Here is a 16,789-nt window from a genome sequence, read left to right as displayed (position 1 = left end):
GGCCTGTTTCTCTTCTCATCAGCAATCTCTTTTTCATGAAGACCTCCAAGGGCTTTCGTGACAGCCATATCTGGTACTCCATTTTCAACCGTTGTCCACGCAGCTCTTTTACACGAGCCCAGAGAGTGTCCTGCTGCTTCTCGCTTCTTCTATGCACGATGTTGAGCAGCATCATGTTTTGGGGGATACCCAAGGATCCAGCAGACCAAAAAATGGATTTAGGTAATAGCATCACAGGTATATTGCTTTAGAGTACAGTAGGAAGGACAAACCAAGAGGAGTTAAGAGGACTATCTGGATATGAAATCTAGCCACGGGGAGAAAATTCGAGGGGTTTTAATGTTACATCGTGTGTTTTATTCTTTGGTTGAGAGCCGCCCAGAATTCTTTTGGAGTTGGGTGGCATACAAATCCGAATAATAAATGATCATAAATAAACAATAAACTTATTCTTCCCAGGCAAGATAGAGTTCACGTGGCAAGAGGTGATGATTGGTTTTGAAAGCTCCATCCTGATGTTCCCCATCAACTTGCTCATCGTCCAGATCTTCAGGAATATCCGTTCTTGGAATAAGAAAGAGCAGAAACCAGGGAAAAGTGGGCGTGTTTCCCCCGACTTGCCTTCTGTTCCCCAACAATCTCCCCCAAATGTCTCCCTCACCGCCGAGGCAGTGATCAAGGCAAGCGATTGGAATTATTTAGGGAGAGTGAGACGGTTGGTTTGACTCAGGCAAGAGACGGCATCTCAGATACAATGCTCGAGTACCAAATGATGTATGATGTGCAAGACCATGATGGCGAACTGATGGCATGTGGGCCACAGCTGGCACTCAGAGCCCTCTTGGGAGGCAACTGAGCTCCACCGCGCAAGTGTGTGCGCCTCCTGCTGGCCAGCTGATATTGGGGATGTGTGAAGGGCACATGTAGGAGATGCGTGAGCATGCACGGGGGTGAGGGGGGGTGCAGGGGGAGCGCAGTTGGGCGTGGCGCCCCCTCCACACCCCGTTTTTGTATCCAGGAGGCTGGAGCGAGGCCTACTAGACCCCAAATGGAGGATTTGAATTTATGCGCAGGGGTGTGGGAAGTAATGGGCTGCCCCCGGAATGGTCGGGATCGCTGTTTTGGTAGTGGAAATGGTGATGCGCCTGCGCCTGCGTGTCCCTGACATATGCACACATGCCCCTGTGTGAGATTTTGCTTCTGCGCATGCTCAGCAAGCGAAATCTCACATGAGAACACTCGCATGCATGAAATTTTGGTGATTTTCGGCCCTTTTTTGCTTCTGCACGTGACCTAGATTATCAAGGTCATCCTTTGTTTGACACCTGTCAGGAAGTTGATGGGAGTAATGGACACATTGGCATGAAGGAGACTGGTCAATGTGATGAACCTGTGGGTGTGGGAGCAAGGGAATGAACTTTAAGCTGGGTGGAGAAACCCTGGCAGCCTAATATTCGGGTTTCTCACGGATATTCCAACATCTCTCTGATTTAATTTTGGATGCTATTTGGAATCTTGACAGTCTCTCTTTTTTAATACCACCATTTTTTAAAACAATTTATTCAGGATATTAGGCGGATTGCCAATTCCTTGTTCAAAACCCTAAAGGCCCCTTTACCTCCCTCGGATCCAGATTTCAGTAAATCGACTGATATTAATAAGCTGCTGGCCTTGGTGGAGGACATTATCTGTCAGCAGAATCGGGTGGCGGAGGAATTTTATGACGAGAGCAAAAAGAAAGATGACCCCATTATCATTAGCCTCGGGCTGGTGGATCTAGAAGGTAAGTCATGTGGCAGAGTTCCCGTAGGTGAAGGAGATGGTGACCTCAAAGCTGAATCTTAATTAGCCAATTAAAATCTCCTTCAGTTGTTATGATGATTACGCTGGTTATTCTTCCCATGTTTCACAGGCAGGTGTGTTTAAAATGATTTTTAGCACTATCTCCTCTCTTTCAATGAACAGAGACTTTCACACCTCTGGACCATATTATATGTGTTGTGTTGAATACAAAATTAAGTTTGTCCCTGAGCACACTTTTATATAGAATTTCATTTTTTTCTTTTTTCTTTTTAATGCACAATACAAAACTGAAATCAAAAACAGATATAAACACATTTGAAGAAAAAAAGAAAAGAAAATGAAAGAAAAATAAAAAGAAAGAAAAACAAGAAGAAGTTTAGAATAACAAAATGTAAAATAAAGTAACAATTGGAGAGAGATTTTGCTCTCTCCTTCTTTCGTTATTATATTTTATAGATTTACAGTACAATATAATATTTAATATATTATAATATTATCTTCCTCCTTCCCTCTCTCCCTCCCTCCTCTCTGCTCCGCTCCTCTTCCCTCCATCCCTCATCTAACATATTTCCTTCCTTCCTTCCTTCCTTCCTTCCTTCTTTCCTTCCTTCCTCCCTATCTCCCTCCTTCACTGCCTTCCTCCTCTCTGCTCCGCTCCTCTTCCCTCCATCCCTCATCTGACATATTTCCTTCCTTCCTTCCTCCCTTCCTCCCTATCTCCCTCCTTCCCTCCCTTCCTCCTCTCTGCTCTGCTCCTCTTCCCTCCATCCCTCATCTGACATATTTCCTTCCTTCCTTCCTTCTTTCCTTCCTCCCTCCCTATCTCCCTCCTTCCCTCCCTCCTCTCTGCTCCGCTCCTCTTCCCTCCATCCCTCATCTGACATATTTCCTTCCTTCCTTCCTTCCTTCCTTCCTTCTTTCCTTCCTTCCTCCCTATCTCCCTCCTTCCCTCCCTTCCTCCTCTCTGCTCCGCTCCTCTTCCCTCCATCCCTCATCTGACATATTTCCTTCCTCCCTCCCTCCCTCTTTCATCTTCCTTCCTCCCTCTCTCAGAAAAGAAAAGGACCCCAACCCCAGAGAGAGGGATGGGGGAAAAACTCAAGCATCGGGATTACAAGCGGTGCCTCCATGCCCAGCTGCAGCATGTGGAGCTTGAGCTGGAGCTGCTGGGGCCTCACCGCTTCCAGGATCCTCAGAGCTACACCCAGGCGGTTCGACAGGTTCAGCACATGAAACGCTTTTTGGAAAGCCAGCTCTGCTCTGCCATGCCTGACAGCGAAAGGTAAAAACGGCGCGCTTACAATCCAGAACTTTAGCACTGCTCCTGTTTCATAGGAAATGGTTTAAAAGAGCCAGTGTGGTTTAGTAGTGGAGAGGCTGGTCGAAGAACCAGGGAGACCCAGCTCCTAAAGTCCCTCAAGGGCAGCCATGGAAACCTCTTGCAGGGCTTTGAGCCGGTTGCCGCTTCTTAGTTCGGCCTATTTCCAGAGTTGTTATTGGATACTTTAAAGAAAAACAACCTAAAGAAAATGTGAGGTTCACATCCAATAAATAAAACCAATGTCTGGTCCTTTAAGTACCGTAGCAGTGAAGGGCCGCTTGTCTTTGGGGCTACCGGTGTGCCCTCTGAGGCTGTCGCGGGTGCATGCACATCTGGCGGGCATGTGTGTGCTCTTCAGCATGAGATTTTGCTTTGGCACATACGCAGCAAGCGAAATCTCGTATGAGGACGCATGCATGAGCAAGATTTCAGTGATTTCCACCAATAGTTTTGCTTCCGCGCATGCGTGGAAGCAAAAAATCATCGAAAATAGCTGAGATCTTCCTCGTGAGAAATTTCACCTGCTGCGCATGCGTAGAAGCCAAATCTCACACGGGGGGTGTGCATGCGCACGTCGGGGGTATGCAGCTCTGTGCACATCCTGGATTTCCCTACTGGGATGGTGCACCTGATAGCGTAACCTGGAACCCATTACTGTACCATAGAATGCTACTGTGAAGTTTCCGAAAGACGCCCTTATTAATGGAAGAGTCCAAAAGAAATACAAGCTCTTATTAAAAGCGACATCTCGGCAATACTCCGTTGCAGGCAGAATTGAGGTCGTGCAGGCTGCACGCTGTCTTGACCCCGTTTCTCCCCTTCCCATTGGCCATATGATGGATCATATTCTCTAATTAAATCATGTTGGTGGATTGGGATCCCCACATACCCCTCCTTCTGACTCCGGGAGCCTGGGACCCAAACAGTAAAAGAAACATTTGTGGAATGCATTTTCAGTTAGGGAAAGTGCCTTCCTCCAATTTTTCTCCTCCCTCCTTTTCATGGCAACTTGAAATCTTTGCAAGTTGACAGTTACTTTACATCAGACTTATCCATAAGATCAATAGTGACGGATGACTGAACTTCTTGTTGTACAATAGTCTGTCCTTCCTTCCTTCCTTCCTTCCTTCCTTCCTTCCTTCCTTCCTTCCTTCCTTCCTTCCTTCCTTCCTTCCTTCCTTCCTTCCTTCCTTCCTTCCTTCCTTCCTTCCGGCTCAGCTCTTTCTCTATTCTTTGCTCCTTCTCTAATTTTTTCACCATGTGGACTGGATTGCTTGCAAACGGTGTCCAGCCTTTATGCCATCCTTGTTCTTTGTTACTCTAGGAACTCACCAACTCCAAGCCTTCTTGGAGAGAACAAGAAACAATTGACACCTAAAGGTTTGCCTTGGTGGTTCGTGTTTGTTGGGTGGTTCTTGGTGGTCCTGACCAGTGGAGTCTCTGGTTTTTTCACCATGCTGTATGGACTGCATTATGGCAAGGATAACTCCATCAAGTGGCTAATTTCCATGGCCATCTCTTTCTTTGAGAGCCTCTTCATCACCCAACCATTAAAGGTATCCTTCCCCCCCCCCATGGACAACTATGTCTCCTCTGTGAAGTACAACATGGCTCCAACCCTAGTTAGCATGATGCAGTTTGATTTGAATGTTGCTATCCTGTAATATGACAAATGACTTAGCTTTACTAGATGAGTGGTTAAAGCAACGGAAACTACAGTTTAATGTTTCAAAATGTAAAATAATGCACTTGGGGAAAAGGAATCCTCAATCTGAGTATTGTATTGGAAGTTCTGTGCTAGCAAAAACTTTAGAAGAGTAGGATTTAGGGGTAGTAATTTCTGACAGTCTCAAAATGGGTGAACAGTGCGGTCAGGCGGTAGGGAAAGCAAGTAGAATACTTGACTGCATAACTAGAGGGATAACAAGCAGGAAGAGGGAGATTGTGATCCCACTGTATAGAGCGCTGGTGAGACCACATTTGGAATACTGTGTTCAGTTCTGGAGACCTCACCTACAAAAGGATATTGATAAAATTGAACGAGTCCAAAGACAGGCTACAAAAATGGTGGAAGGTCTTAAGCATAAAATTTATCAGGAAAGATTTCATGAACTCAATCTGTATTGTCTGGAGGACAGAAGGGAAAGGGGGGACATAATTGAAACATTTAAATATGTTAAAGGGTTAAATAAGGTTCAGGAGGCAAGTATTTTAATAGGAAAGTGAACACAAGAACAAGGGGGCACAATGTGAGGTTAGTTGGGGGAAAGATCAGAAGCAACGTGAGAAAATATTATTTTATTGAAAGAACAGTAGATGCTTGGAACAAACTTCCAGCATATGTAGTTGGTAAATCCACAGTAACTGAATTTAAACATGCCTGGGATAAACATAGATCCATCCTAAGATAAAATACAGGAAATAGTATAAGGGCAGACTAGATGGACCATGAGATCTTTTTCTGCTGTCAATCTTCTATGTTTCTATGTTTCTATCAACCCTGAAGCTGGCTTGTCTGAGGCCATTTTGAGACTTCAGTGGTCACACACTGGATAGGGAAGGGGGAATAGAGATAGATGGACCGTTGAAACTTACCTGAACGGTCTTCTCGATGCACTGCAAGGAGAGTCCAGGATGAGATAGGATGGGTAATTCTCAATCTGATTGGTCGGGACTGAGTTTAATTTAAATATTAGGGAGGCACCGCCCCCTTAGCCCTCCAGTCTAAAAGAAACAAAGGAGCAGTAAAACTAACAAACTTTATTAAAACATGCAAGATAACCTTCTAACAGTAACCCCGGTCCCGAATTCGGGCGGGTCTGGACTCTCCTTGCAGTGCATCGAGAAGACCGTTCAGGTAAGTTTCAACGGTCCTTCTCCAATGCACTTGCAAGGAGAGTCCAGGATGGGATATACCCAAGATATTAACCAAGGGAGGGAGAAGGTCGGACCGGGGGCTCTGAAAAGGAACACACCCGCTGTAATACCCTCCTCCCAAAAGCTGCCTCCGCGGAAGCAAAGGAGTCAATTCGATAGTGTCTGACAAATGAGGACGGAGCCGCCCAAGTGGCCGCCCAACAAATGTCTTCTAGTGAAGCCTGGGTCCTCCAGGCCGCTGTAGTAGCCGTACTGCGTGTGGAATGTCCAGTAAGTCCCTGTGGAACAGGTGATCCCTTAGATCGGTAAGCCTCCCTGATGCAATCACACAACCAGCGGCTTATTGTCCTAGAAGAGACCCTGGTGCCCAAAGTTCTAGTTGCAAAGGAGACGAATAAAGCCTCCGAAATCCTGAATTCCTGAGTCCTGCGGATATAAATCTTCAAAGCTCGTCTCACATCGAGCTTATGCCACCGCAGCTCCGAAGGGTGAGTCCCATGGCTACAGAAGTCCGGTAGCACTATCTCCTGTGCCCTGTGAAAAGTAGAGTTGATCTTAGGAAGAAAGGCTGGGTCCAGTCTCAATACAACTCTATCAGGGTGAAACCTACAGAGGTCCTCTCTGGTAGAGAAAGCTGCAATCTCAGAGACCCTCCTGGCAGATGTGATCGCCACCAAGAAGGCAGTCTTGAGTGTTAACATTCTGAGCGATATATGGCGAAACGGTTCGAATGGAGGACCCGTTAAGGCATGAAGTACGAACGACAAATCCCAGGAAGGAAACCGATGTATCGGTGGTGGCCTGATGTTGGTGGCCCCCTTCAGGAAGTCCCTGATCCAAGGATGTCTGGCGAGGGAACGGTAACTGTCTCCACCTATGATTGTAGATAAAGCGGCCACATGACGGCGCAAGGTGTTAGGCGCGAGTCCTTTTTCTAGGCCTGACTGAAGAAAGCTTAAGACCAAGGGAGGGGAAGCCTTTTGTGGATCCACCCCCCGCTCCTCACAGAACCTGGAAAAGGAAGCCCAGGTTGCCTGGTAAATTCGTCTTGTCGAAGGTCTGCGAGCAGCCTGAATTGTGTCGATAACTGTATCTGGCAAATTTTGACGTTTTAGATGTTGCCGCTCAATCTCCACACGGTCAGCTGCCACCACTGAGGCTCTGGGTGGGAGATCGAGCCCTGTGAGAGGGAGATCCGGTGATCCGGGATCCTCCAGGGGGGTGACGCTGACAGTTGCATCAAATCCGCAAACCAAATGCGGCGAGGCCAGTAAGGAGCCAGCAACAGCACCTCCGCTCGTTGCTCCAGAATCTTCCGCATTACCCTGGGAATGATGGAGATCGGTGGAAATGCGTACAGAAGTCCTGGTGGCCACTGAATTCGAAGGGCGTCTACCCCTTCCGCACCCGGGGTCGGGAAGCGGGAGAAGAAACGTGGGAGCTGAGAGTTGCTCCGAGTAGCAAACAGGTCCAAGAGTGGCCTCCCAAACTTTCGAACAATGTCCCGAAAAACTGCGGGATCCAGCTGCCACTCCCCTGGATCCAAGGTCTCCCGGCTCAGCCAGTCCGCGCACACATTCTCCACCCCCGAGATGTGCTCCGCTGACAGGGAAGCAAGATTGGCCTCCGCCCACCTGAGCAGGGACTCCGACTCCCTCATCAGTCGTCGAGACCGTGTCCCCCCCTGTCTGTTGATGTGAGACCGGGTGGAGACGTTGTCGGTCCGAACTAGGACATGCTGACCCCTCACCAGGTCTGCGAAACTGAGGAGAGCCAGGGAAACCGCCTTCAACTCCAGGAAGTTGATGTTCACCTCCCTCAGGTCCGATGGATCCCAAAGGCCTTGGGTCAAATTCGAGGAAAGATGGGCTCCCCACCCAGTCAAGCTGGCGTCTGTTGTCACCGTGAGAAGGTATCGTTCCAGAAAGCGGGAACCCCTTGTTAGAGCTGGGGATACCCACCACCGTAAGGACCGTCGAACCTTTGAGTCGAGATGTACTTGTAGGTGGGAATGGCTGATCTTCCTTCTCTGGAATGGCAAAAGGAACCATTGTAGAGGCCGTAGGTGATACCTGGCCCATGGAATGACATCGATACATGAAACCAGTGTACCGAGAAGCTTGGACAGGAAGGAGAGTCTGGGGTATCGCTGTGATGCCAAGCCCCGAACGAGCTCCCTGATGGTGGACTGCCTCTCCTGGGACAGGAAGACAAGGCCCCTCCTGGAATCTATGCTGGTTCCCAGGTGAGCTAGTCGAGTCGTGGGAGTCAAGTGGCTTTTGTCGAAGTTGACCGAAAAGCCATGATCCTGAAGCGTCTGGATGGTTAGATGTAAGTCCTGAAACGCAAGGTCTCTTGTCCTGGACAGAATCACGATGTCGTCTAAATAGGCCATCAGGTGCACCGATTGCTGCCTGAGACCTGCCGTCAGGACATCCAGCAGCTTCGTGAAGGATCTTGGGGCCGATGAAAGCCCGAAAGGCATGGCCCTGTACTGAAAATGGGCCCCATCTAGGCTGAAACGCAGATATTGACGGTGAGGCGGAAAAATGGGGATGTGGAGGTAGGCCTCCTTTAGGTCTATGGATGTCATGTAGTCCCCCTGCCGGATGGCAGCCAGAATGGAACGCAGAGAATGCATTCTGAACCTCCTGTACTTTACATAGAGGTTCAGCCTCCGAAGGTTCAGTATGAGACGTGCCCCTCCTGAGGACTTCGGGACCAAGAAGATTGCTGAGTAGAACCCCATACCCTGTTGAAGTAGGGGGAGCTCCTCGATTGCTCCTATCTCCAACAGGTGAGACACCTCTTGGTAGAGGAGCCTCTTCTTGGAAATGTCCAAGGGGGCACGACAAGGCAGATAGCGGCAAGGTGGAGGGCGAAGAAACTCAATCTGCAGACCTTGTGAGACCGTGGCAGTCGCCCATGGGTCCGATGAGGTGTTTGTCCAGACGTCTGAGAAATGGATTAGCCTGCCGCCCAAAGGAGTATCCATAGGAAAGTCATTTGGTTTTCCTGAACCCCCTGCCGGAACCTCTAAAGGGGTGGCGGCCCTGGAAGGATCCGCGATCAAATTGCGGGTTCCTGTCCGAACGAAAGGAACCCTGACCAAAGGATCCTGGAAAGTAGGACCTCGATCTCTGGTTGTTGGCCGAGGTGGGGTCATTCCGAAAGGGCTGCCTCCGTTGGTAGGGGGTAAAGCGCCTTCCTTGCTTTTTGCTGGAGCTGGGCATGACCTTTTTCTTGTCCCTGGCCTCCACCAATACATCGTCCAAGATCTCTCCAAAGAGCTTCTTGCCCTTGAACGGTGAAGAAGCAAGGGCCCATTTAGATTTTACGTCGGCCTGCCAATTCCGCAACCAGATGAGCCTGCGGGAGGCGACCGACGAGGCCATTGCTCTAGACGCGAACTTAGCGGCATTAACTGTTGCGTCTGTGGAAAATTCTGTGGCCGCCAGCAGTTTGTTCAGGTCCTGGCGCAGCCTCGCATCTTGGGGATCAACTCTGGACTGGATCTCTTTTATCCAGAGGAGCGTAGCTCGATTAAAGAAAGAGGCCGCAGAAGCAGCCCTTACAGCCCAAGCTGACATCTGATGAGCCCTGCGAATGACATTGTCCGCCCTCTTGTCCTCAGCCCTTAATCCCTCCTGAGACTCCGAAGGAACAAGGGCATTCGAGACCAGGCTGGTTACCGGTTTGTCCACTATAGGTAGCTCCAAGAGATCCTCCATGGCCTGGTCAAAGGTGTAGAAGCGCTTGTCCAGGTTAGACGGGCCCTGGGGTGTCGCAGGGCTCTCCCATGGACGCTGTACTGTCTCCAGGAACAAGTGGGATGATGGGACATTGACAGTCTCCTGCTGTGGAAACACAAACAGGCCCCCTGCAGGCTGACCCAGTGCCGAAGGAGCCCCCTGACCTCCCTCTCCCGCCTGGTCAATGGTCATTTTTGCTTTGTTCAGCAAAGTCCTGAAGAGGGAGGACTTGAACAAACCGGGCAATGCAGGTAGTTCAGGTGGTTGTTCATCTCCGGATAAGTCATCCTCCGCCTCGCTGAACTCATCCCTGGAAAAGTCATCATCATCTTTGGACTCCAGCATGGATTGAGTGGCTGGAGCTATCCAGGGGTCCCTGAACCTCGGTGGAGTAGGATCTGCTGGCAGCTGCTGTTGCTGAGCCACACTAGCCTGCCCCTGAGTGTATGCACTGACAATTAAGTCCTGCAGGGCCTGGGGCATACTCTGCCAGGCATCCTGCGCAGTGCGTAATCCAGCTGCCGTGGGGGTGAATGTGGCTGCTTGTGACTGCCCACCTTGTGGATGGATAGGCTGTGGAGCAGCGAATGTGCAGGGCCACGTAGCTTGTTTTCCAAATGCGAGGGCCTCTGGCCTGGAAGAAATGGAGGATTGGAAAGGCCTCTCTGGTGACCAATCCCTTTCAGAGGCCGAGCCTACAACCCCTGGGGTGAAAATGGGGGAGACTGGCGGGGGGATGGCACCGAGAGGCTGAGCAGTAGAAGCAGAAGATCTCTGGGAGGCCTCTAACTGTTTTTCAAGCGCTTTGATGCGCTTCTCCGCTTCTCTGAGAGAAGCCCCCTGGGAGGATTTGGATTTGGAAGCCCTCTCCTTGGGGGTACTGGGACTGTTGGCACTGGCCTCCTCCCCGGCCTGGACTGCTTGATCAGCCATGGATCCAAAAACAACTCACAATTAGCAATCTGCGAAGAGTAAAGAGATGTCTCTGCTCACACACCACCGACAAGAGACACAAGGACAGGGCAGAAATGCGCCTGCGTGTCTTCAAGCAGAAATAGGCCTTCAGCAAGCTGAGCCAATGAGGGAAAGCCCCTCGGCGGCGCTCGGGAGGGGGCAGCCTGACAAGAGCAATAACGGCCTGCTGCTATGGCAACCCTTGATACATTTGGGCGCGAAGCAGATCCCTCGGCCGATGTGCCTCCAAAATGGCCACCGGGCCGTTGCCCCGGCAACCCTAGATACAATTGGGCGCGTCAGGGGCAGCCCGGCTCACTGCGGCCTCCCAACATGGCCGCCGGGCCGTTGCTATGGAAATGGGCGGGAAGCCAAGCTCTCCCGCCCTCCGACTGCCTCTCTCTCGGCGGCTCCCCCACTGAGGCCTCGCCGACGCCGATCACTCCTCTCAGCTGGCAGTTGGGTTCGCAGCGCTAATCAAGATAGCACGGAGCGGTGGGGGGGGCGCTTGTAAAGCCCTTCACGGAGGCCCCTGTCCGAAATGACAGGCGGCCTTGTGACCTATTCGCCCCGGGAGGGGCGGACCCCCCCGAGGCGTCAGTCACCCCCTCGGCTACCGGGCGCTACCATGGAGGCAGACAGCCCGGGGGCTCTCTCTGTCTCCCACAGGCCCTTTTCACAATGTGGGGAGAATCACAGAGGAGCAGCAGCTGGCAGGGCAAACCCTCTGGAGGTTTAAACCCTGGCTGCCCGAGGAAATCCAGTCCCCCTGCTGCACCTGAAAGACAAAAGCAAAAGAGAAAAAAATTATTAGTAGTACATTTTATTAATAAAACTCATTTTTTAAACAAAAAAAGAAAGGAGAACAAACTCAAAGTCCCTTTTACTGCGACTGAGTTTTTAGACTGGAGGGCTAAGGGGGCGGTGCCTCCCTAATATTTAAATTAAACTCAGTCCCGACCAATCAGATTGAGAATTACCCATCCTATCTCATCCTGGACTCTCCTTGCAAGTGCATTGGAGAAGGGGTTTGTTGTCAAAATACAAAATACTTTCTCTTGGGAACAAAAGACATTCCTGCAGGTGCTCGGAAGGCGGGAACTGGAGTCACCTAGCAACTGAACAGAATCCTGATTGGACCATGTGGATTGGACCCTAATTTTATTTTTAATTAAGTGGAAACTACGAGAATAATCAGAGTCGGTGCCAATATAACATATCCAATGACTTGTTCTTTGAGGAATCTACCCATTAATTCAGTAACTACGGTAGACTAACTTTCTGTCTTCACTTGGAAAACAAAGCGGATGTTTCTTTGTTTTTATTATTAATTTTCAAAAGTGGCTGAAGGATATAAAAAGGTAGTCTATTTATTTATTTATTTATTTATTTGTGTATTTATTTATTTATTTATTCATTTATTTATTATTTAGATTTGTATGCCACCCCTCTCCGCAGACTCGGGGCTAGTTAGTTAGTTAGTTAATTAGTTAGTTAGTTAATTAGTCCAATAGATAATACACATTGAAGAGAAAGATATGTAACAATATAAGTAAAGAAAAGAATAGAAGAAAAGGTATAAAAGTATAGGTGAACATATTAGAAAGGAAGAAAAGATAAATGAGATAAGGAGAGACAATTGGACAGGGGACAGAAGGCACACTGGTCTATGCTCAAGTGTCCAAACATCTGTCAGAGTTGTGCATGTACTCTTCTTTTCTAGGTTCTTGGGTTTGCTGCTTTCTTTGCTCTGGTTTTGAAAAAGGTGGAACAGGAAGATGAGGAAAGCACATCTATTGATGGTCCTCTGTCGGTCACAGGTAATCTATTTAATTCACTGAGACTTGGAAAAGAGTATCTGTGTCTTTCCAGGTTAAGCCGAATATAGCAGACTCCGGTGAGGGATGCTGGAAATCCTAATTTATTTAGTAAAGGTAATCCTTGGCTTACAATCATAATTGAACTCAAAATTTCTGTTAGTAAGTGAGAGAGTTGTTAAGTGAATTTTGTCCCATTTTTTCCCCAATAGTGCTAGGCAGCTAGATGGAAGAGACGATTCTGTTTTAAAGTTTTAAAGTTTAAAGTCTAGTTTTAAAGTAGAACAGAACAGAATAAAAGAGTTGGAAGGGATGTTGGAGATCTTCTAGTCCAACCTCCTGTTTAGATAGGAAACCCTACATCATTTCAGACAAATGGTTATTCAACATCTTAAAAACTGGAGAATTCACAACTTCTGGAGGCAAATTAGGCTACTGATTAATTGTTCTAACTGTCAGGAATTTTCCCCTTAGTTCTAGGTTGCTTCTCTCCTTGATTATTTATTTATTTATTCATTTATACATTCATTCAATTTTTTAATGCCGCCCTTCTCCTTAGACTCAGGGCGGCTTACAACATGTTAGCAATAGCACTTTTTTAACAGAGCCAGCCTATTGCCCCCACAATCCAGGTCCTCATTTTACCCACCTCGGAAGGATGGAAGGCTGAGTCAACCTTGAGCCGGTGATGAGATTTGAACTGCTGACCTGCAGATCGAGCAGCCTGCTTTAGTGGCCTGCAGTACTGCACTCTACCTGCTGCGCCACCTCTGCTACTTTTAGTTTTTACCCATTGCTTCTTGTCCTACCCTCGGGTGCCTTGAAAAATAGGTTGACTCCCTCTTCTTTGTGGCAACTCCTGCATGAGATATTGGAACACTGCTACCATGTCTCCCCTGGTGCTTCTTTTCATTAAACCAGAACATACCCAGTATCCTGCAACCATAGTTTTAGCTTCTATCATCTCTAAATGTTCTAAATTTGTCAATTTTGATTCCTTCGTTTTTCATTATTTCATTTACTGATTTGGACTGTCACACTAAGCAATGGAAACACATTTTTTAAAAAACAACAACAACAATGCACAAAAATGTTACAAATTCTTCTCCAATACTGCATACATACAACATTTCTGTTTGGATTTTTTGTAGCTGTGCAGTTTTCATCCATTTCTTACCAAAATGAATAATCGCACATTACATGCATGAATAAAGACATCTTTGTGCAGAATTTTGCCATGCCTATATTTCGGAAAGGATAACTGAGTTTGAACAGTGGCTCACAAAGAGGTAATTAGATCAGTTCATAACCAGATGAAAACATAATAAAAATCTTTGCCAACCTTAGTACCACAAGATTTATTTTGAGGATAATATTATTCCTTGGGTGAGCACATCCTAAAAATATGATTCTAGAAAGTCTCTTTTTCCATGAGAAGCTGTTTTTTTTAAAAAAGAAACAAATAAACTTTGGTTTTGTTACAAAATGAATCCATTTACAACCATCTTGGACATCTGCCAGTTCTTCTGGTGTCTTTGAAGAGCAAATACTGCATCATTTAGGGTTCTTTTCTTCCTGATTATCTATTTTTAACTCCTTTTAAATTGAACATCTTCTCTCTTCTTGTCCCTTTTGATAGCTATGATGAGAGCAGGATCACTTGTTTTGCTTGGTATCACTTTTTCTATCCGGCTATCTTTCTTCTCTTGTTTTTTTTTAGCCTGTATTCTGAGCATTAGGTAAGTCGCATTATTTTGCATATCTAAACATTGAGATTTTCTGTTGAGCTTTGAACTCTCTTATGAACGTGTTTTTTTTAATACTGCTTTCCTTTCCAATAACAACTTGCATGCAAACCGAATTCAGCATCAAATAAGGGCATCAAAGGGAGGACATGGCTCCAAATAATTAGGCAGACAAGGAGAAGAAGATTTAAAATCGGTGGTTGAATATTGTTTCAAAAATTAGATATCCAGGTCAATAACGTGTTAGTTCAAAAGAATATCTTACACAATTTGAAGAGAAACCCTGCTGCGTTAAATATAAATTATTCCATTGTATGCACTGTGTATTTATGAATAATCTATGTGTTGACCTGGAAATAGTTCCATTTGGTTTAGTAACTGAAATGAATTTAGTCTGTATTTATCTATAAATGTATAGTTTTGACATACTTTTTTGATAAGTTTTGCTATGCCACAAAGAAGAGGGGGTCAACTTATTTTCCAAAGTATCAGAATGCAGGAGAAGAAACAATGGATGGAAACTAACTAAGGAAAGAAGCAACCTTGAATTAAGGAGAAACTTCCTAGCAGTGAGGATAATTAACCAGTGGAACAGCTTGCCTCCAGAAATTGTGTCCGCTCCATCGCTGGAGGTTTTTAAGAAGAGACTGGACAGTCACTTGTCTGAAATAGTACAGGGTTTTCTGCTTGAGCAGAAGCTCTATTCCAAAATTTCATTCCATTCAATACTATTAAGTGAAATTGCAAAGTTTGCCCCTAAAGAATCCTGTGACCGGATGTCTCTCGGTATCTACATATGCTATTAACATATAGGGATTTTTAAAATAAATTTCATGGTTCCAACCAGAGAGGAGTTCCTCTTGGTTCGGACCGGTTCTCCCAAACCGATAGCGACCCGCTGGTGATGTCATGATGACATCACAGAACTGGTTCTGTCGGTGCCAGTATGTTGGCCCCGGCATCTTTTTAAAAAAAAATTGGTATTTTTAAAAGAATTTTTTTTAAAAATCAGTTTTTTTCCCTCCTTCTGCATATGTGCAGAAGCCAAGCTTCTGGCACTGTGCATGCTGTCGACATCTTGTTTTCAGCTTTTGTGTGTGTGTGTGTGTATGTGTTATTTTTTATTTTTTTCTGGGTTTTTTTTCTTCTGCACATGTGCAAAAAGTGAGTTCCTGGCACTGTGCATGTAGTCGCCATCTTGGTTTTGTATTATTATTATTATTATTATTATTATTATTATTATTATTATTATTATTATTATTATTATTATGTCAGTACAACACAGCAAACGAGATCACTATGCTGGATTTCGTATTTCATCACCAGTCGGGCGCTTCCCAAGCACCTAGGACTGCATGATGTAGCGGCGAATTATGTTTGCCGATCCTAGTAAAGCGGCTTTTTGCAATTGACAGATGGAGATTTTGTCAATTCCGATGGTTTTCAAATGTCCGCTGAGATCCTTTGGCACTGCGCCCAGCGTGCCAAGGACCACTGGGACCACTTTCACTGGCTTATGCCAGAGTCGTTGCAGCTCGATTTTTAGATCTTCATATTTCACTAATTTCTCTAGCTGCTTCTCCTCAATTCTGCTGTCTCCTGGGATTGCGATTTGAGGAGAAGCAGCTAGAGAAATTAGCGAAATATGAAGATCTAAAAATCGAGCTGCAACGATTATTATTATTATTATTATTATTATTATTATTATTATTATTATTGATTTTTTGCCGCTGCGCATGAGGCACACCCAGGAAGCGAAGTGGCAGTGAGGTTCCAACTGGTTCCAACTACTACATTTTATAACAGTTAATATTATCTTTGGTCGTTTTGTGGGATAGGTGATCCAACTCCTATCTTCGGGACACGCAGAGATAGTGGAAATAACATCTACCAGCCTCCTCCCGCTACTGACATTGAGAAAATGAAGATGGACCACATCAAGGAGCAGAAAGCCTTTGCCCTGATTCGGGAAATATTGGGTATGTTTTATGCCTGTACTGTATTCTGAAAAACTGGTGGAGGAATGGAAACTTCAGATTCAAGCTTGGCTCTATAAAACTAGCAAGTTTTTAGCCCAGTGGTTCTCAACCTTTCTAATGCCGCGACCCCCTAATACAGTTCCTCATGCTGCGGTGAGCCCCAACCATAAGTCTAGCGCCAGGTCTCCCAACAGAGCTTTAAGCTGATTGGCAGGAAGGTCAGAGGGAGAACTTCATTGTAAATGCCTGATTGGTCGGATTGTAAAAGTATATTTCAAGATGCCAAAATAGAAGTTTTAGTTCTGAACGCCATGGGAAAATTGTCTTTTCCCATAGTCTTAGGCAACCCCTGTGAAATGGTCATTCGACCCCCAAAAGGGTCCCGACCTCCAGGTTGAGAACCACTGCTTTAACCTCTTGTATGCCATCCCGCTTAATTTCCCATTTACTTTGAAAATTCCCACCAGAAGCTGTGATTCTTTTTGCTGTTTATCTGTCAGGCACAAGAAATCAGGGTAACCAAGGTTATTCAAATGAGTAC

General features: G+C 46.4%; 1 protein-coding gene across 1 annotated transcript in view; it reads left to right on the top strand.

Annotated features, from left to right (window-relative positions):
- The window catches only part of PKD1L3 (polycystin 1 like 3, transient receptor potential channel interacting), a 107,086-nt gene that overhangs the window by 74,799 nt on the left and 15,498 nt on the right, over window positions 1–16,789 (top strand). Inside the window, exons 27-33 of the mRNA XM_070761645.1 lie at window positions 23–222; window positions 460–680; window positions 1,567–1,783; window positions 2,857–3,085; window positions 4,467–4,680; window positions 12,431–12,527; window positions 16,108–16,248. Coding sequence (XP_070617746.1) covers window positions 23–222; window positions 460–680; window positions 1,567–1,783; window positions 2,857–3,085; window positions 4,467–4,680; window positions 12,431–12,527; window positions 16,108–16,248 — 1,319 coding nt within the window. The remainder of the gene's footprint in view (window positions 1–22; window positions 223–459; window positions 681–1,566; window positions 1,784–2,856; window positions 3,086–4,466; window positions 4,681–12,430; window positions 12,528–16,107; window positions 16,249–16,789) is intronic.

Source organism: Erythrolamprus reginae, chromosome 9 (genome assembly GCF_031021105.1).
Source record: "Erythrolamprus reginae isolate rEryReg1 chromosome 9, rEryReg1.hap1, whole genome shotgun sequence".
NCBI classification, from domain to species: Eukaryota; Metazoa; Chordata; class Lepidosauria; order Squamata; family Dipsadidae; genus Erythrolamprus; species Erythrolamprus reginae.
This window is presented reverse-complemented; position numbering and strand designations above follow the sequence as displayed.